At 57.6% G+C, this 20,571-nt stretch overlaps 1 protein-coding gene across 12 annotated transcripts; it reads left to right on the top strand.

Annotated features, from left to right (window-relative positions):
* The first annotated feature begins 450 nt into the window (after positions 1-450).
* ZNF385C (zinc finger protein 385C) lies at positions 451-19,786 on the top strand. Of its 12 annotated transcripts, none has more exons than XM_041000636.1 (9): positions 451-905; positions 13,331-13,461; positions 14,566-14,676; positions 15,786-15,933; positions 17,518-17,547; positions 17,702-17,995; positions 18,468-18,664; positions 18,908-19,018; positions 19,412-19,786. In XM_041000636.1, the coding sequence occupies exons 1-9, from the start codon at positions 653-655 to the stop codon at positions 19,655-19,657; spliced, it is 1,521 nt and encodes a 506-aa protein (XP_040856570.1). In that variant the 5' UTR covers positions 451-652; the 3' UTR covers positions 19,658-19,786. The 12 variants fall into 12 exon arrangements, with proteins under 12 accessions (XP_040856570.1, XP_040856571.1, XP_040856569.1 ...); XM_041000637.1 differs by having other exon boundaries at positions 13,328-13,461; positions 18,908-19,003; XM_041000635.1 differs by having other exon boundaries at positions 13,328-13,461.
* The last annotated feature ends 785 nt before the right edge of the window (positions 19,787-20,571 follow it).

The following is a 20,571-nucleotide window of genomic DNA, read 5'->3' as shown; positions in this document are numbered from 1 at the left end:
GGAGGAAGGCAGATGGACAGAGGCAGACAGATCAGGGAGCAGCTCAGCGGAGGAGCTTGGAGGGAACAGACTGGGAGCCTGGTTGGATGATGGTGGGTAAAGGGTGCACACATTGTTTTCAGCAGGCCCAGGTCTCTCCCTGAACACCATGTATGATGTTCTGGGTGGCCAGAGCAGCAAAGGGGAGCTTATCCCACTGAGGCTACCTGCGAGTGTCACCAACTTGTGGTCCAGGGTGCAGGTCCAGGTCTAGGCAGAGGCTGCTATGTTTCCAGAGCATGCACCCACATGCCTACTTGTCATGGGATTGTCAGCATCTACTGCTTCCCAAGACCCTAGGGGCCTTGCCATTGTGTGACCCTCGGTGGCCATCTTATCACCAGGCCCAGCAAGGCCATCCCTGAGCTCTGCCCTGGGCTTCTTCGCTTCCTGTATGTTTATGTGTCCCCACCACCCCAAGCATCCCACCCTTTAACCCTGCTCTGCCTGAAACAGAACCTATGGTGCACCCTACACGCTCCTTGAGCTGGGGGCCCTCAAAGACCAGTATGTTTCAGCAAGGTCACCCAGATGCTGGCATCTCCAGGCCTTAAGCCCCACCTGCTGCCACAGGGCATTCAGCCTGTCCTGGTTTTTCTCTCTCTGCTCAGGTATGAAGCGGCCACTGAGCCCATCGCCCCCTGGGGAAAAGGAGCCCCCCACAGCTGGTGTGGCAGAGTGCCCCCCAAGGCCCCCAGAGGCACCAAGGCCCAAGCGGGAGCGGAAGCGGTCATCATACACGCTCTGCGATGTGTGCAACATTCAGCTGAACTCTGCGGCGCAAGCGCAGGTGCACTGTGGGGGGCGTGCCCACCAGAGGCGACTTCGGCAGCTCAGCCTGGGCAAAAGCTGCCCCTCGGGACCAGGTCAGTGTGTGGCAGTGCGGCTCTCGCATGGTGCAGGCCCCTCCCCTCCACCGAGTAGCACCCCCTCCACCGAGTAGCACCCCTTCCACCAAGTGGCACCCTCCATCTAGGTCCCTTGGAATGGTTCTGTGCATGTATTCCTCTCTGTGGAGTTGTGGGATCTAGCTGCCCTCTGCAGGGTCTCTGGATTCCTTGAGGGCATCAAGTTGGTTTTTAATATCTGGATGATTATGGGGTCTCTGAGGTTCTTGCTGATTCTGGGGGCTCTTCCTATGGGCGTCTTCTGGGAGCAGGACCCTGAAGTAGCACTTCCCCAGTCTGGTTCCCTGACAGTCTGGTAGCAAGAGCTTGCCTGTAAGGGAGTCCCAGGCTCCTGCTATGGCCTCTCATGGCCCCAGGTCAGCGAGGAGGTGCCCTACAGGGGGGCAGCCCTCCCTTCCTGTGGCCACTGGAATCCTGGCCAGGATTTTTGCCTGTCCCTGACCAGGGTGACTTTGTCAAGGTCTAGCTTTGAGCAGCTAGGGGCAGCTGGCTGCTGGGCTGCTTCCTAGGAGAAATGGGTGGCTGCCTCTGTGACAGTGATTCTGGCTGACAGGCATGTAGGAGCCACAGCGAAGCAGAGAGCAGCGCAGGCCTCTGGCTCACAGGGGAGATGGAAGGGATGTTGGGAATTTGGCCTGTTCAAGGCAGGAGCCGGGTGAGACGACACACCTCACAGCCCAGGCTGGCAGCTCTGCCCGAGGCGGCCCTGGACTCACACACCGTCTTGAGGGTTGCCTACTTTTTTTTTTTTTTTTTTTTCAAAGATTTATTTTTATTATTTTTTTATTGGAAAGGCGGATATACAGAGAGGAGAGACAGAGAGGAAGATCTTCCGTCCGATGATTCACTCCCCAAGTGAGCGCAACGGGTCGATACTATGCCGATCTGAAGCCAGGAGCCTCTTCTGGGTCTCCCACGCGGGCGCAGGTTCCCAAAGCTTTGGGCCATCCTCGACTGCTTTCCCAGGCCACAGGCAGGGAGCTGGAAGGGAAGCGGGGCTGCCGGGATTAGAACCGGCGCCCATATGGGATCCCGGGCGTGCGAGGTGAGGACCTTTAACCACTTGCGCCACCGCGCCGGGCCCTACTTTTTTTTTTAAATTAATTTATTTATAAAGTTTAATTTACTCAGAAGGCAGGCAGATCACCCATCTACTTTTCAGCACTCTCAAATACTAGCAATGGCTGGGGCTGGGCCAAAGCAAAGCTAACAGCCCAGACTCAATCTACTGCCACGTGAATGGAAGGGACCCAACTATTTTAAAAACACACTTACACATACACCTACACACAGAGATCTTCCATTTACTGGTTCTTTCCAGATAGCCACAATGGCAGGAGTTGATCCAGGCTGAAGCCAGAAGATTCTTCCAGGTCTCCTGTGTGGGTGCAGGGACCCAAGCACTTGGGCCATTCTCTGATGTTTTCTTAGGTGCATTAGCAGGGAACAGGACTGGAAGTGGAGCAGACAGGACTCAAAGCCCAGCATCCATATGGAATGCCAGCATCGCAGTCGGCAGGCTTACTTGCTGTGCCACGGTTCTGGCTCTGGGACCCAACTATTTGGGCCTCTTCCACCTGCTACCTCCCAGAAAGGTGGAGTTAGAGAGCAGAGCTGGGACTCTCACCCAGGCTCTCTGATGAGGTGCATTTTAGCCCTGAGCCAAACGCCCAGCCCTGCCACTTCTGGGGATGATCACAGGATGCCCACTGTGTCCCCTACACCTGCTTCACACTTTCCTTGCTTGCCGGGGGCTGGAGACAAATGCCATCCTCTCACCCTCTGTTGCATGCTGGCATCTGCCTCTTGGAACTGAGCCAGACATGAAGAACTCAGGTACTGTACATGCCAGGGGCTCAGAGGCAAAAGGGCCACTACAGGGCGCACCAGGAGCGGCTCCTGAAGGAAGTGCATGCTGAGCTTGGAGCCCCAGGGTCAGCAAACAGAGATCACAGCACCAGTAAAGGCCAGAATCACTCCGGTGGCTGGGACCAAGTCCCCAATCCAGCACTGGGGGCTGGGGACTGAAGTGTGACTGAGCAAGAATGTATCTCAGGTAATGGCTGCTGCCAGAGAGAGAGAGTGTGTGTGTATTGGGAGGGGAGGGATGCCAGTCTCTCATTCGTTCAAATACTTACTAACAAGCTACCGGGTGCAAGCACTGTGTGGGAAATCCTGTTCAGCACAGGAAGGAGCCATCTCAGGCACGGCATGTGTTGGGGTCTTCTCTAAGAAGGCATCCGAGGGCCACGTGCAGGTGAAAGTGAGAGGAGGCGCAAATGAACACACTTGAGCTGCCTGCCCAGGGCAAGCTGCAGGAAGTGAGGCTGCTGGGAGTGGTGGGGCAGGAGGGTGTGGTGGAGTGGGAGAAGTGGGGTGAGGCTGGAGAGGGAAGAGTGGGTCCTAGAGAGCCAGTGCACGAGGGCCTGAACTTTCAGAGCAGCAGCGTGCTTGGTGTGGGGTGGCCTGGTGGAAGAGAACCAAAGCTACCAGCTGGGGAGAGGGGAGGGAGTGTGCAGCTGGTGGCTCGGACCATTGTCCCCAAAGTGCTGGGCATCATTGCAATACCTTGAGCATGAGTTGGTAGCAATTCTGGTTGTCCCAGCCTGGGTGAGACTTGAAGCACAGAGGGAAAGAATGTGGGTATGTGAGAGAAACACATTCCAGAAGGTTTGGGGGATGGAGGGGATGGAGGGAACCGTAAACCACTGTGGCTTAGGCCAGCTGCCTTGTGAGGAAAGAGATTCATGAGAGAAGAAGATGGGCAGTCAGCACTGGGTGAGAAGAGCTGACCTGTGACCAGGGATGTGGCCCCAGCCCTTGTCTCCCTGGGCAGTGGGCCTTCCTGGTAAAGCCCCTCCCACTCCTGCTCCCATGCCAAGGTGGAGAAAAGGCTATGGTCCCCTGTGATGGGGACCCCCCCACTTCTCCTGGCTTCCTTCTTCCCAGAGCCCTCAATGCACCCTCAAGCCCCGCATTGGTTTGGGGGGACGAGGACACTGTCTTAGGGATCACTGGGAGACCTGATGTCAGGTCCTGCACTTCAGGGTGCTTGGTCCCCTCTGGGTAGTGCTTCCTTGGGTGGAGGGTGAACATGGCAACAGACCTCCCTGTCCACCCCTGCTGAGGGCAGGGGCCAGAGCTCAGGTGAGCAAAGGCTACACTAGGGCTCTGGCAGGGGCGCTGGCTGACCCAGGGCCACGGCCCCCCAGTGAGATCCCTTTCTCCATCTTTGAGAGCTGCAGGTAGGGGAAGCAATGACCTAGCAAGATGCCAACTGCTGGCCTCAAGGCGAGGAGAAGTGAGGCAAAACAATGCTCCCCGTTCAATAGAGTAGAGGCCCTGGGAATACCAAGGGGAACCATGGAGACCTTCCCTCCCTGCTCTGCTCCTGAGCATGCAGTGTTGGGCTCTGCCTGGCACCAAAGCCCAAGGGCTTGCTGGGAACTGTCATTCTGATTAGGGGCCTGTGGGGCTGAAGGCCTCCACAGTGACAGGCTGTCACATGCAGCAGGGCGGGGACTCTCCCCTGTCCAGTCCCAGTGACTGTCTGTGGGAGGAAGACAGGGAGGTGGGCACTCTTGCTCTCTAAGAAGGCCTCCTAGAACCCAGTGCAAGGGGCTGTGAAAGTCTGGGAGGGCGAGGTTGTCAGCACTGGCCAGAGGCCTTCTTTGGCATCCACACCCACTTCCTTGCCTTCTCACTCCTATCCGTAAGTGAGCCTGAAATACATGGGACACCCCCTACCACTGCCCCTTCCGCAAACACTTCCTGCTGCCCCTGCCCACCTGCTCCTATCTGCCCTCCACACAGGAAACCCTTTCATTCTGTAGGAATGTGGCTGGAATCTCCTCCCAGGAGGTGTGGGCACCAGGCCCCTGCCCCCATAAAACTGAATTCAGTGACCCTAACTAACCCACACACCCACCCTTAAACAATCTTAAGTGGCTCTCCATCGTGTGCCAAGGCAGAAAGGGGCTGACTGCAACCTCAGATAAGGTAGTTGGGCCAGCACAGGACTTGGTAGGGGTGAATCACCCCCACCCCCACTGAGCTCTGGGCCTGCCCACTTGAGGGAGGTGCTGAGTTCCAGTCATGCAAACCGGGAGACCAGGGCTCAGCGACATTAAGGGCCACAGCCAAAGCCACACAGCTGGGTCCAGATCTGAGTTTCAGACTTCATTAAAAAGAGAAAAGAAAAAAATGATAGATTTCTATATTTGAAAGACAAAGTTAGCAAAAGAACGAGACCTTCTCTTCTCTGGTTTATTTCCCAACTGAGCCAGGTTCACGTCAGGAGCCATGAGTCCATCCAGGTCCTGGGTGGCAGGGGCCCAAGCACTTGGACCATGTTTTGCCGCCTGCCCAGACACATTAGTAGGCAACTGCATGGAAAACGGAGCAGCTGGGACTTGGCTCAGTGCTTGCAAGGAATGCTGGCACTGTAGGCAGCAGCCTAACCTGCCTGTAAACAGGCAGCAGCCATGTTTCCAACTCTAATCCCATCTCACAAGCTCCCACTCCCTGAAGAGAAGAGCATCTAGTAAAGGAGACTGAGCCACAATATACTTTTTTTTTTAAAGATTTATTTTTATTTGAAAGGCACAGAGAAAAGGTGAGATAGAAATTTTCTATCTGCTGGTTCACTCCCCAAAAGGCCACAATGGCCAGAGCTAGCTGATCCAAAGCCAGGAGCCAGGAGCTTCTTATGGGTCTCCCATGTGAGAACAGAGTCCCAAGGTTTTGGGCCGTCCTCAACTACTTTCCCAAGCCACAACCAGGGGGGCTGGATGGGACGTGGAATAACCAGGACACAGACTGGTGCCCATATGGGATGACTGTGCTTGAAGGGGGAGGATTAGCCAATTGAGTCACTGTGGTGGCCCCTGAGCCACAGCAGTTGAGAACGGGAGGAACACAGCCCAAAGTGACAGGATGGCTCCCAGTAAGATGGCTCTAGCCATGACCTCGACTGATAGGTAGGGAGATGCTCGCATCCCTTTCCCCTTCCCCAAAGGCTGCCTCCCAAAACCAAACAGGTGCCTAACTGTCTCTGCAGGACTAACCCCCAACTCAGGCTTCTAGTTCAGGGTGGCCTTCCCTCCCACCCCCCACCATTGCAAGCTGAGCCTGGAGGGGAAAGGAGGGATTGAAGATACAACCTGAACTGGCTGGAAGGGCCGGAGGAACCTTGGGTGCGATATCCCAGGGGCAGGAGGGGTGCATACAGCAAGAGGGACCCCTCCCAGGAATTCTCAGACCTCCCTGTTTCCTGCCACCACCACACATCACCCCACCCCACCAATATGGTCAGCCCCTCATCTCTAGGTGGGAGCCTCTGGTTTATCTGGATCCCAGAGGTCGAGACCTTGAGCTTGGTCATGCCTGAGTCACTGGCTCTGTGAGCTCGGCAACCTGTGTTCCCTGCAGATTGATTCATCTCAGGAGGCCTGGGAGCCCTCTAGTATGGGCTACAAGTTCTCCCTTGGGGACCACCCACACCCATCCCCCACCTCTACATGCAAGCTTCAAAGACACTGCTCCCCTCAGAGGTCCTCTAGCAGTCTAACCCCCCTCTCCCACTGCTAGTCTGAGGCAGTGGTGGCAGGTGACCAAGTGCCCCAGGCTCCTGCTGGGTGCCCAGGTGTGACATACCAGCATCCCCACCTCCATCCCCTGGGGGACCACGAGGAAAGGCCAGTCTGTCTGGGTAGGGAATCAGGGGGCTTAGCTCAGATCCTGTCTGAGTCTCCCCGGGTAGCTTAACTAGCTCTGGGCTTGAGTTTCCTTCCTCTCTCTACCCAGCTCCAGGTTAACAGACCTGTTTGGGGGAGCTGTTGCAGCCAGCCCCCCTCCGCAGACTTGCTCCTTGACTCAAACATTGGCTGCTCTGGAGATTACAGGCTATTGTCTGGCGGAGACAGGGTCTGAAGAGGCCTGGAAAGCCAGAGCCATACGGGCGGGCGGACGGTGGACTGGCTGTCTCCTCTCCCATGTGTGGCCCCCCTCCCAGCTGCCAGGTGCTCAGATGAGGCAGGAAGCCAGCTTTCTGGAAGTACAGGGAGAGGGAGCAGCGAAGAAAGAAGAGGCGTCAGCAGGGAGGGCTGGCTGGGACCGCCTTCCTGCCACAGCCACAGAGCCAGGTCCAAGTGGGTCCCGAACGAGAGCAAGTGTGAAAGGATCCTTGTGCCCCCTCCTGTGCTGTGGGTTCCACCTTTGCCCCACCTGCAGCCCCAGTTCTCTCACTGGGGTAGGATATGCCCTGCTCCGGGAAGCCCAGGAACACTCAGACCAGTTAATGCCATCCGCCGCTGCTTCCCAGCCGGGCCCAGGAGTCCCTCCCTCCTGCCCTCCCCTTCTCATCCCTCACAACCCCTCCCTCTGTCACTCTGACTGGGATTCATTCGCCCCTTGCTCGGCTCTGAGGTGCCTCCCCAGAGGATGCTCTTAGGTGAGTGATGGTGACATTGGGGTGGGAGGAGTGGAGGGGAGGCTCTTCACCCCACTCCCATCCCTATCCTTTTCCTGGGCTCCCAGAAGCTGCATCAGAGATGCTAGGGGCCAGCTGACATTTGTACCTTTGTGCAGGTGCAGTGGTGGGAGAACCAGATGGGCTGCCCATCTGTGCAGGCGTGTGCCCAAGCAACCTGGGTCAGAGGTGTGAGGTCATTCCTTCAATCTGTCCCTAAGGGGCTGGGAGGAAGGGGGAGAGGCCCCAGGGGACTGAGGTGGGAGCTGCTGCTACAGCAAAACCAGGGTTCTCCCCTACATGCGACCCAGCACCCCCTGCATCTCTGTGGATGCCCTTCTTCCTCCCCACACAGGGGATGAGATGGCCACAGCCTTCACCCTCAAAGGACCTTGCTAGGGAGCCCTTCCCAGAGGGGCCCTGGCAGCAGTGGGATGTGAGTGGCTGTGGGGTATTCCAGCATGGGGTAGGTGGGTGCCTGTGTCTGGGGAATCAGCACATCCCAGGAATGGGCAGGGAGCTCCGCAGAATGTGGGACACAACCCTGGCTGTGGCAGACTCCTATGGGGGTACCCCAGGGCTAGGACTCGGCTCGACCCCCTGCACAGCCGCTGGCTCTCTCTCCCCTGGATATCTGTTTTCCTCTGCAGTTTGGGTTTCATCTGTGAGAGACACAGCAATGCTGTTACGTGAGGCGTGTGGGACTTGGGAGGACCCTGCCGCCTGCCCTGTGACTGGGGGGTGGGGGGAGCGAGGCTGTGTGTTTGGCTGCAGGTGCTGTGGGTCAGGTGTATTTGATCTCCTAGGAGGCTTGTGCCGGCGCTCATCTCCCCCAGCCAGTGATCCGTCCAAGGGTCTTTGTGCCCCAAGAGTCTGCCTTTCGCCCCCTGTTTAAGTCATCTACAGAAATGTGAGCAGGGTTGTGTGTATCCACCTGTCTGTCCCTCTGAGCGTGGGATACCACAAGCTGGTCTTGGGTGGGTCTGGCTGTGTATGTGTGCATACCCACACTTGGCTGTGGTGGCAGTCAGGGTCTTGGTCTCAGCATGGGTACCTCTGGGTATGTACACATCTGTGCATGCAGAGATGGTCTGGCTGTGGGGTGGTGTATGTAGGCATGTGCCCAGGGGTTGGTGTTGGGGCCTGGGAGCCTCACGGTGGTATGTGTGTGTCCCAGCAGGCGGCTTCTCCAGTGCTTCTCCCTTGGGTGATAGTCAGGTTAATGTTATTTTCTCTGCCACCTCCCCCTCTGTGCCTCTGCCCCAGTCTTGACTGGAGTCCCAGAGCAACCTCCTCTTCTCTCAGTCAGACTCCTTTGTCATGTTTTCCTGGGTCCCCCAGCCCCTCCTTGCCCCTCAAGCAGCCTTCCAGGGGTCCAGGGGATAATGGGCAGGAGGGAGCAGAATGGCCCCAGGCCCCTGAGCTGGGATGGCCACTGCTGCACACAGCTGACCTTTTCAGGGGCAGCATTCTACACCTGCTGGGCTGCATGGTGCCACCTTGGCCAGTGGTGGGGGTTTACAGCATCTGCCTCCATCTGTACATGGCCAGGAGCCAGTGATGTCCACTGACCCATGTACTGTCCAGTGCCCTGGGGGCCAGGGACTATGATGACTTTCACAGGCAGATGGGATGGGGGTGCAGCAGCACTTTGAGGGGAGCAATGCCTGGTGCTGGTGAGCAGGTGCCCACTGGGGAGGGGGCTGGAAGGCATTTCTGGGTGACTGAGTTAGCTGCAAGGGCAGATACTGGGTCATCCCTTGACCTGTAGCAGCAAACCCCCCCCTCTTCAAATGGCCTCCACACCTGACACCTTACTTGGTCCTCAAATCCTTTCCTGTCCTGGCCTCCTCCTTCAGTTGTGACTCTCAGTTCACAGACGAGGAAAATGAGGCATCCCTCTCCCATCCCATTCAAGGAGCTGCTCAAAGGCCCCAGACTTGAGTGTAAACGGAGTTCCCTTCTGGCCTCCAGATCTAGGTGTGGGGGACCCGCCTCCGCAGGGAGCCCACATTGATCCTCACTTCTGGAGTGGGGAGGACTGAACAGGAGCCAGGGTCAAGTGCATCTGACAGTCCTAGTAAGAAGTCCCTGTGTTTTCCCTCTTCCACCCTTGCTGCGGTCCCCGTTACAAATGACCAGTTAGACTGAGATCCCAAGCTCCCAGCCCAACCAGCGTTTACCCCTGGATATCCCAACATCTGGCCTGTGCCCCTAAGCCCCCTCCACTCCCAGCCCCCAGTGCTCCGTGGAGCCTGTTGCACCCACCTCCCGCCTCCTGCTGTGGGGCCTATGGGCTCACAAGGCAGACCTTCGCTTCCACAACCCCAGCTCTTCCAGGGCAGCGAAGCAGTGCACCCCATCCCTACTCCCAGCATGCTCCACCAGTCTGCCTCTACCCAGTCCAAGCCAGCACCTCCAGGAGCCCGAGGCACGTGTGATGACCTGCAGGCTTCTCCTACCCTTCTCACTCCCCACAGTCTTACTTCAGTTGCTCCCTCTGCCTCATGTGCAGCGCCAGTAGGAAAAGTGAGGTGGAATGCTTGGCGGAGGTGGGTGCGGCCAAGTGTGCCCTGGAGGAAGCCACACGCTCTGGCCGCTGCCTCGCTGGCTCATTCCCGGGCTGGCGCCTCTTTGCCCCAGTTACCACTAGTGGCTGCTGTCACTCTGTGGGGCCCTAATGCACAACAAGCATGGTGAGGCTGAAAACGCCTTCACTGTGGGCACTGACAACTTCCAACACCACATCATCTTGAGTGCCCACCAGCAGGCCCTGGCCGTCAACCAGGGCCCGGCAGAACGGGCAGCAACCTACTCAGGCGCCCACTCCCATCCTGAGGGTGTCAAGGCAGAGGCAGACCCGACCAAGATGGCCATGCTGACCACCGTGTATGGCATGGCCAAGGAGGATGTCCCTGACGACCGCTGATCTGCCCTGCTTGAACTATAAAAGTTCAACCTGTGCCAGGCGCTGTTGGGTGTGGAATGTGGTGACCACTAGTGCCCCAGGAGAGTGAGGGACATGCAGGTGGGTGGCAGCTGGGGGATGGGGAGGGAGCACGTTGAGCCATCAGAGAGCGGCTCCAGTGTGCCAGAGCCCCCACCCTGATGGCAGCCAAGGCACTTCCTTCACATCCTCACATGTCAGAACCTTCACCGAGAGCCCACTGTGTGCCTGGCACAGGGCCACCTGCAGAGCATGCACAAGCCAAGAGAACAGACCCGGCCCAGGCCTGGGGGAGGGAGTGGCACCTGGAGCACTGTCTTTACTGCCTAACCCAGAGTTTGCAAATGACCTCAGGTGGTTGCTAATCCCCTGGATGTATTTTATTGATTTTGGGGGAAATTTTCCAACCTAAAATCACGAGAAACCATAAAAGAACCAGGATCAGGGGGGTCTGAACTGCAAAGGGGGGTCCCCAGGCTCTAGGGCAGATGGGGTGCAAGGGCATCTTGCCCAGTCTTCCCCAGTCCCTTGGTTTGCTCCTGGTCGGCGTCAGGCTCAGGGTCCCACACATGGCCCCTGCAGGCATGCAGGCATGCAGGCTGCAGCTCCATCCTGAGAACAGCCCTGTGTGTCTTGAGTCAGGTGGACGTGGGCGGGAGGCACTAGCAGGAGTGAACAGGGGCAAATATTAGTTGAGAGCAGACATTGGAGTTCAGAAAACAGAGGCTCAGAGAGGTCAAGTAGCTTGATCAAGGCAGCACAGCCAGGGAGGGGCAAGGCCAGGCTATGTGTGGGTACCCTTAACCCTGTCCTCTCTCTTTGCACCCCTGCCTTGCTGACAGGTAGCCATTGCAGGGATCTTGCACACAGAGGCCTGCCAGCGCCTGAAGGCATCCCCACATGTGGGACTGGTGTTAGACAAGACCAGGGTCTGGCCCGAGTTCCACAGCCTGGCTCTGTTTGCCACTTTGGTGTCCCACTGTGATGGCCAGCCCAAGACCACCATCTTGGGCACAGTGGAGCTACAGGAGGGTGAAGTCACCGCCGGCCAGCTCCTAGACATCCTGCAGGCTTTTGGTGTGTCTACACCCGAGCTGGCCTGACTCAGCTCCAGCCTGCCCAGTGAGCGCCTGCAGAGCCTGGGCCCACAGCTCCCGGCTGCCTGCCCGCTGCTCACAGAGCCACATTGCCTCCCTGGCCAGACAGATCCTGAGCCTCTGCCTATCTGGGTGAATATGAGAGCATCCTGGATGCCTTGCTCCTGAGGCCAAGTTTCCCCACAGTCTCTGAACTGCAGGCAGCACTAGTCCTTGCAGCCATTGACTTGGCAGGGCCACAGCCTGTGCCCTGGGCCTCCCTGCTGCCCATGGTGGAAACAGTGACTGAGGTGTGGTCAGGCCTCGTACCCACCCTGGAGGTGGCCGCCCTGGTCTTCCCCATAGTCGGAGCCCTGGCGCTGGCTCTGTACCAGTTCACCTTCAGAGCCTTCACCCACCTGCTGCTGGATGTTTTGCCCTCCGTGCAGAAACTTGCCCTTGTCCTGCAACCAGAAGAGCCAGACTTGACCTTGCTACAGCTCCTGGTGTCGGCGGCCATAGCCTCCAAGCTCAGTGCAACTCCAACAGACGTCGCCTTCCAGGGCTTGCTATGGGAACTGGCATCCTGGTAACCTGAAGTGAGAGGTGGAGGCTGCACCTACCTTGGGGTGGAGCTGAGCCGCTACTGCTACTGCGAGACTGCGGTGTGGGGCTTGGAGCATCTGCGGGGGAAGGAGGGCTTTGCGGGACTCTGTGCAGAGGGAGCCCTCTCTGAAGCCCATCTTCAATTCCCGGCGCTACCCACAGACGCCAGAGGAGCTGGCCTCGCACGGCGAGGAGGCGCTGCGAGTGCTGCTGTGCCTTCAGGCCGGCTGTGATGCGCCAGTGGCAACAGAACATATGGGCAGATGTGCAGAGGCCCCCAGAATGGCTGCCATTCTTTTCCTTTGGATGAGGAGTAGTTCACCCTGTCCCCTTCTGAATCCCCCACCTCCACGTTCTGACCCTGGAAAGCTGACATGTCTGGTTCAAGCGGGGCAGAAGGCTGGGTCTTGGGGGGATTGAAGCATCAAGGGAAATGAGACCAGGTCCTCAGGTGCATGTTAGCCCTACTTCTGGCAGTACCTGCTCCAGGCCCAGCTTTCTGGTTTCCAGGGAGGTATTGGGGTCTTCCCTTGGTGCCCCCTCTTGCCGGAGCTTTCCTGTTTTAGACAGTGTGTATCAGCATCACACTCTATGCACCTGAAGGAATCTATCACTTCAACAGATGTGCGTTGCTGTCACTTTTTTTTCCTTCCTCAAAAACTGATTTTCCTCCAATATACTAGTTCTCCCCTGCTGTCACCTGGATCCTTTAAGATCAAAGACTGCAGAAGTGCAGTGTGGTCACCTGCTGTCCCCTGGGCTCACCTGCCCTTTGGCCTCCCTAAGGGAAGCAGCTAGGGCCTGGTCTGGGCGGGGACCTTGTCCCTCAGATATCCCTGGGGTTTCCCATCCCTCCTTTGGGATCCAGAGGGGCGGGTGGAGCTGGCCTTCACACAAAACCCCCTGGGGTTGGGTTTAATTTGTAATAAAGTGGAAACCCAGTGCATGGTGCTGTCTGCATGGTTGTGTGTATGGCAGTGGCCAACCCCACTCCTGCCCCTCCCTCCTGGGCTCCCCAAGGGGCTTCACTTGACCCCCACGTTGCCTCTGCCCAGTGAGAGGGCCCTCTCTTTGGGCTGGGAGCCTTGAGCTGTGGCCTACCTGCCTCTCGCTTCCCCTGCTCTGGGGCCAGCTGTCACGCTGGACTTTTGGAGAAGGATTCGGGTGGTTCTGCACCCCCAGGCATCCATCCACCTCGTGTGCTGGCTGCAAAGGTGGGACAGAACACCTGTTCTTCCACCATGGCTCCTCGGTTCAGATCCCGCCCTTCTTCCTCCTGCAGCAGGCCCGGCCTCCAGCACTTCCAGCCCCCTGTTGGCCTCCCTACCTCTGCAGCCCCCGCTGGACCTCAAGCACTTGCTCGCCTTCCACCTCAATGGTGCCACCCCTCTCAGTCTCTTCCCCAACTTCAGCACGGTACGGAGAGTGGGGTGAGGAAGGGGTCTGTGTGGGGGGCGGGCCAGGAAGGTGGGCTCCAAGGGGCCAGCCTCAGCTACTGTATCTAGCTGGGGCACTCCATCATCTCCCATTGCGACCTGGTGCATCATAAGAGGAAGGACCCTAGGCTGCGGAGTGAGTCACCCCCTCTCCACCCTGTCCCCTACCTTCATCACTGCTACGCCCGCAGGGTCTGGCGAATACAGATTCCACGTGGTTGTTTGCATAGGGATATGTGTGCCATGGTATAGCTGTGTGTTCTGTGTGTGGCCTCATGTCTCTCCTGCTGATCTGGGACAGCTATCAGCTTATGTGCCAGGTGTCCCTCGATTTCCACATGTGGCAGAAAAGTGTCCCAGCTGAATTTTCCTCCAAACAAGATGGTAGCAAATTCCTGCACCTACTCCTGGCTCCTACTGGTGACGGGAGCCCAGCGTTCTGTGAGATCAGTGCCTGGTTCTGTTCCCCAGGGACGTTTCTTCAGCTGGGCCCTTCCCTCTTCCCTTGGAAAGTTCCTCTTGACAAATTCTGCTTCTTGCCCCTGGGAAAAAGAAACTGAAGGCTTGGCCTGATCGAAGAGGAGAGGGGGTGAGGAAAATCCCGCTTAAGTGAATATTGCAAAGGAGTGAGGCTGCCACTTGGGAGATCCTCAGGCCACCGCTAGCTGTCCCCGGATTCTGTGCCTGGCTTCCAACCTCCACTGGCTGGCAAAGCTTTTACTGCCAGGCTGCAGGCCCCATGCCGGCCCGCCAGCGCCAGACATCAAGGCTGGGTTATGGGACCCTCCCTGCCGCCTCCTTGCCACCTCCCTGTGCACAACTCCCTGTGCCGGTGGTTTGTGATTCTTGCAAATGAAAACAGTAAGAACAGACCCCAGGGGGGCAGTGAAAGTACACAGGAGTCTGACAGAACTTGCTGGCCAGGAAGAGACAGGCTGTTTCTCTCTGACAAACAAATCCAGGGGTTTGGGGCTGCCTGGCACCCTGCTCAGCCTTTGGTGTTTTGTAGTGCCCCATCTCCCAGCACCCCATTCCCACCCACTGCTGTGCTGACCCAGCGTTTTGTCCTCCTGCTCCCTGACAGATGGACCCAGTCCAGAAAGCTGTCATCAGCCACACGTTTGGGGTTCCCTCCCCCTTGAAGAAGAAGCTCTTCATCTCCTGTAACATCTGTCACTTGAGGTTCAACTCAGCGGTGAGAATGGAGAGGAGTGGGCACAGGGGTGGCATGGGCTGGGCAGGGGCAGGGCGGAAGCCCATGGGCTCCTCTCTGTCTATGTTCTGGATCTTTCTGTAAGGGAGAAGGCCACCTCTCCTCACTCCAGGCCCTGGGAAGTGAGCCCCACAAACCCTTGAGAATCTACAGATGGCATTGAGACCCTGGGGAGACAGGGAAGAGCACTGTTGTCATCCCCACTTCTCAGACAGGCAAACTGAGGCTCATGGAGGTACACTGACTTGCCTTGAGGTCATGTAGCTGGTGGGTAGCAAGGCTGGGCTTTGAACCTGGGCCAGGTTGATCCCAAAGCCCACCCACTCCTCACGCTATAGCTTCACCTGGGCAGCTCTGGGCTTCGGGCTAAATGCCGGCAGACCTGCTGTGGATAAAACACCCAGGAAGGGGTTTCAGGGCTGGGGAACAGCAGGTAGATACCCTGGGTTGGAGGAGAGAGGACACCAACAGGCCAGATGTGGGGGGTCCCCTGCAGGCCTTCAGGGTTAGGAGTCCCCCAAGACTCAGAAGAGAAACTGAGGGAGGGGCCCATCCTTGGCTGATCGGGTCCGGGCCCAGTGCCAGGCCAGCAACAAACACTCTAGTTGAGAAACCTCAACAGAGGGATGAATGTTTTGGAGTGCCTCTACCCTCCCTCCTGAATGCGAGGGTTCCTCTCTCTTTATTTGTCCATTTATCAGGTCGATAGCTGGCGACCATTGAGCATCCCCGCACATGTGAAACCCTTGTAATTCCTGTTGCTATTGAATTCTGACAACCCCATAAAGTCAGGAAAAACATCCCCTAATTTACCAGTGAGAAAGCTCAGGCCCAGACACCTGAACTGACCTTCCCACAAGTGACTGGATCAGAAAAGGGAGGCAGAGGCTGCTTTCCCAGGTGAACTGGTTTTCTGGAAGCTCAGAACCACACACGAACCAGGACAATGGTGGCTCTGAAACCGGTTTGTCCCTGGTGTGGTCCAAGCCCTGCCTCCCTCTGACCCGGGCCCAGGCTTGGTTCCCGCTCAAATATGGGACAGATGAACTTGACACATGTATGGTTATGACTCTGTGCCCTCCACTCCCCAGAACCAGGCAGAAGCTCATTATAAAGGCCACAAACACGCCAGGAAGCTCAAGGCCATGGAAGCAGCCAAGAACAAGCAGAGGCCTCCAGCCCCAGCCAGTGAGGGGGCAGCGGCGGCAGCGGCGGAGGCTCAGGTCGAGACTCCAGCCAGTGAAACCTCCAGGGAGCTACAGAGTGAAGGTTAGCCAGCATCTCTCCCCCAGCCCCTGGCCAGGGACCTCCCGCTGTTTCCAGGGAACCACCCAGGATTCCAGTGCTTGCTGCTGTTGCTTCTTGGGCTGGGGCTGGACTTCCCGCCCCTCAGGCTGCAGCTGGCACCTGTCCAGCACAGTGGGCTGGCTCAGGCTGTGCCAGCAGCCCTGGATCACCTCCCAGTCGCTTCTGGGCTGTATTCATGGTACCAGTGAAGCTCAGTAGGTTCTCTCCTAAGCTTCTCATGCAAATAAAAAGCTTGGGCAATGAGCACACACATAACAGAATCTTCAATAGGAAAGCACTGGTCCAGGAAAAGTAGGGACGTAGAGTATCCGACTGGACACTAGCTTTAGGGGAAATGGTTTGTGCTTTTTTTTTTTAAGATTTATTTATTTAATTAATTTATTTATTTAGGAAAGTCAGATATATAGAAAAGAAGAGAGACAGGAAAATCTTCCATCCGTTGATTCACTCCCCAAGTAGCACAGGTGTCTGGGCTGATAGAGAGGTGTTGAGCAAGCACCTTCAAGTGTCTATCTTGTCCTATTCTGGGCCTCCTCTGTCCTCCCTAGGTCTGGGCAGAGAAGCGGAAGGGAGACACCCTAGGCCCTGGTTGTCTTGGCACAGCCAGCCCATCTAGTGTGTGTCGACAGTGAACTGTGACATGGGGTTTGGAAAGTGGTCATTCCTTCTCTTCCTCCAGGCCCTGGACCCAGCCTCATTCATTTCTTAGGGCTGTCAGCACAAAGGACCCCAAACTGCTGGGTCAAAAGACCCAGTTCTTGAGGTGCCAAGTGCAAAAACAAGGCATGGATGGGACCAGGTTCTCTTTGGGCGTGCACAGGCAGACTGCATCAGGCAGCTCTTGCTCCCAGCAGTGGCCAGAGGGCCTGCTGTTCCTTGGTTCTCGGATGCCTGGCTACAATCGCTGCCTCCATCCTGCACCACATGCTCCCTGTGCTCTCACGGGACCCACTCTTAATCCGGCCAGTCACCCATCAGTCCCGCCCTTATCTGGCATGACCTCATCTGAAGGCACATCTGCAAAGACCCTGGCTGCAAAGGAAGTCACGTCCCCAGCACCAGCCAACGATGCCCCTTAGGCCCAAGGTCACCATGACCCTGCCCTGTCTTCAGTTGATTTCATTTGGGTTGTGTTGACTCCTAGCTACCTCTGTTGTTCATGGGTGTGGCTTTTGTTTGATTGTTTAGATTTTTTGTATGAGTGTGGCTTTTGCTCATCTCTTGAATATTTGCCAGGGTCAGTTTTGTTCATATTGACCAAGTCACAGCTAGTCTTTTTCCATTGCTCTGTAATACTCCTTCTGTGACCGCACCACTGTTGTTTCTCAATTTATTCTCTTGCTGATGGATCTTGGATAGTTCCTGATTTTATGCTATCATGAATAGCTGACCTTGAACATTCTAGAACTTCTTTTTGGTATGGTGATGCCTGCTCAACGATTAGCAAGTAATGAGGCTATCAGGCTGTGAGGGTTTGCTGGGATGGGACTACCTTGTCTGAGTTTGTGACTTCAGGTGGGGAAAGTGGGACCCCGAGAGGCCCAGGTCTGCCTGGCCGGTTGGAATCCAGCCCTGGTCATCCCTGCACTAGGTACCCTTCGGCCTTGCCCTGATCCCTCCAAGCCAGTGCTTATTGCTGTGGGCCCCAGAAGATGCCTGGACCAACCCCCCCTCACCAGTGCCTCCTTTCCCCCAGCAGTTTCCGCAGCCCCTCCTCTCGGCCCTCCACTACAGCTCCCACCGAGCCCAGACCCCTCATCAAGAGAACCAGCACACTCAGACCCCCTGGATGCTGCCTCCTCTTCCTCCTCTTCTTCCTCCTGCCCACCCTGTTCCCCAGAGCCTGGAAGAGAGGCTCCAGGGCCAGAGCCGATGGCAGCAGCTGCAGGCAGCAGTGCAAGCAGGGAGGGCAGGGGCGAGAAGGGGCACCTCTACTGTCCCACGTGTAAGGTGACCGTGAATTCAGCCTCCCAACTTCAGGCTCACAACACAGGTTAGTGTTCATTTGGCAGAGCTGTCATCTGCAGGGGTGTGGGAGGAAAGGGGAGAGGCAGGCGGGCTGAGCCTCCCCAGCCATGGGCAGGCTGGACTCCCAGGGCTGGGGGCAGAGGTACGTGCTTAGCTGTGCCCCGCGCAGGCACGCTGGGTCCTCCTGCTAATCCCTGGGGCAGAGCAGGCTGCGCTGAGGCAGCAGGGACTGGAGGTCACCTCCTTTGCTTGGTCACTCAGCCCCCGCATCTCTGCCTGCTCAGAACCAGGAGGAAGGGACTAAGATTAGAAGCAGAAGGGAAGGCGCTCTGGTGTCCTTGGCTGGGGGCGGGGGGAGCTGGCAGAAGGTGATCGTGGGTGCAGAGTGACTTTCAGGCCTAAAGGGACACACTGACCTGATTGCTGGGGGCTGCGTCCCCTCAGCCTTGCAGTCCCCACCTTGGGAGCTCAGAGATGGTCGTCTCCCCTCCCTCTAGGAGCCAAGCACCGGTGGATGGTGGAAGGTCAGCGCGGGGCTCCCCGAAGGAGCCGGGGCCGCCCGGTGCCCCGGGGAGGGGCTGGACATAAGGCCAAGAGAGTTGCAGCAGGTCGGAGTGGCCGCCAGGGACCCAGCCCCGCGCTGCGCTGTGCTCTCTGCCAGCTCCAGGTCAATTCAGAGACCCAGCTCAAGCAGGTGGGAAAAGGGAGAGTGGGGTCTCTGGGCTTGGAGGGGGCAGGCTACAGGATCGGTGGGAAAGACAGGTGTGTGTGGAGTGGGAGAGCTGGTTGTATGGTGACAGGCTCCTTGGGTAGGGGCTACCTGTCACCTCCCTTCCCAGACCCTCCCCCCAGGTGGGGGAACACCCAGGAAGAGTTGTGGATAGAGAAGAAGGGTGAGACAGTCAGGTGTGATGGTTTCTGTCTGTCTGTCCATCAGCACATGAGCAGCAGGAGACACAAGGACCGCCTGGCCGGGAAGCCCTCCAGGCCCCACAGCCAGCCCAGCAAGCTGCAGAAGCACGCAGCGCTGGCTGTGAGTATCCTCAAGGTATTCCCACGGGTGGCAACAGAGCTGGAGTGCGGGGTCAAGGGCAAGGGGAGGGACTGTGGGGACAGGGACAGCCCTGCAGAAGCGGAAGAGCTGGGTTTGGGGGTGTGGGTTCTGCCCGCAGGAATGTTCCGGGAGGTGGGCTGGGGTGGTAATCTGAGGGTATGCAACTCCCAGAGACTGTCTCTACCCCCTCACCCCACGCCCTCCACAGGAAGACAGGTGCAAGAGAAAGTCCAGTGGAATGAGGGTTTGGGGGTGGAGGAGTGCATTTGGGCTTGGAAGCCTAAAAGGCACGTTTTGCCTGCAGAAGAATCTCCAGCTGGGGGCCCAGGGAGGGGGCGGGTCTTCCTGGGGTCAGGGATTCTGTTCATTCCTCTCTTCTCATCATAGTCTAAACTGGCACTGCAGAAGCAACTGACCAAGACGCTGGCAGCCCGCTTCCTGCCTAGCCCGCTGCCTGCTGCCGCTGCCATCTGCGCGTTGCCCGGGCCGCTGGCCCTCCGCCCATCCCCGGCAGCCACTGCTGCCGCAACAGCCCCCCTCTTCCCAGCCCCGATCCTGGGCCCGGCTCTCTTCCGCACCCCAACAGGAGCCGTCCGCCCTGCCTCGGGACCTATTGTCTTTGCTCCTTATTAGCCTCCTGGGGAGGCCTGGGGACTCCCCAGCAGCTGTCTACCACCCCCAGATTCGTGGCACCCCTCAGTCCCACAGGGGCTGCCTTCGACCCCACAGTCCCTCCTCAACTGACCTAGGAACGAGCTGGGCTGTTTCTAGGGGCAGCTGCTCTTGATTGTCCGGACTGGGGATCCAGCCCGTGTCCCTTGGGTCCAAGGCCCATCCCCTCCACTCTCAGGCTGTGGTCAGTCCTGGGCTCCCCAACACTTCCCAGCCTGTTAACCCCCAAGATCTATGCAAAAGTCCCAGTGCTAGGCAGGTGGTGCTCTCACTCCCCCTAACTGAAGGCCCGCCCACCAGGGCCCACACCGCCCTGGGGGTCTCCAGCCAGGGGACAGTGAAGCTGCCAGGACAAGGGAGTGCCTGAGGACTTGGGAGAAGAGGGGATCCTTCAGCAGTGCAGAGTTGGGGGGATGGGGACGGAAAGCTTTGGGGAGCTCACCTGCTTCAGTGTGATGGGGCTGGCGCAGAGGGAGGGGAGGAGATTATTCTGGCTGGGCCAAGTTTTAAGACATATTTATTTGAAAAGCAGTGTTCAGGATGGGGGGTGGGACAGGAGGAAGCAGAGACAAAGGCTTTCTGCTCACTGGCTCACTCTCCAAATCGCCACAAAGTCAGGGGTAGGACCAGGCTGAAGCCAGGAGCCCAGAACAGCATCTGTGTTTCCCACATGGGTAGGTAGCTGAGGCCCAAGTCCACGGCCACCTTCAACTGCATTCCAGGTGTATCAGCAGAGACAGGAACCATCTCTCCTGTCGCAGGCAGCACGTGAAGCTTGGTGTGCCTCAGAACCCTCCCCTTCACCCCGGGGCCCAGTTTGTTATTAACAGAGGTTGTGACCCATTCCTTCCACGCTCTCCCTCTGTGGCCTGTGC

Source organism: Ochotona curzoniae, unplaced genomic scaffold (assembly GCF_017591425.1).
Source record: "Ochotona curzoniae isolate NIBS_2020 unplaced genomic scaffold, NIBS_Ocur_1.0 scaffold_2453, whole genome shotgun sequence".
In the NCBI taxonomy this organism is placed as follows: domain Eukaryota; kingdom Metazoa; phylum Chordata; class Mammalia; order Lagomorpha; family Ochotonidae; genus Ochotona; species Ochotona curzoniae.
This window is presented reverse-complemented; position numbering and strand designations above follow the sequence as displayed.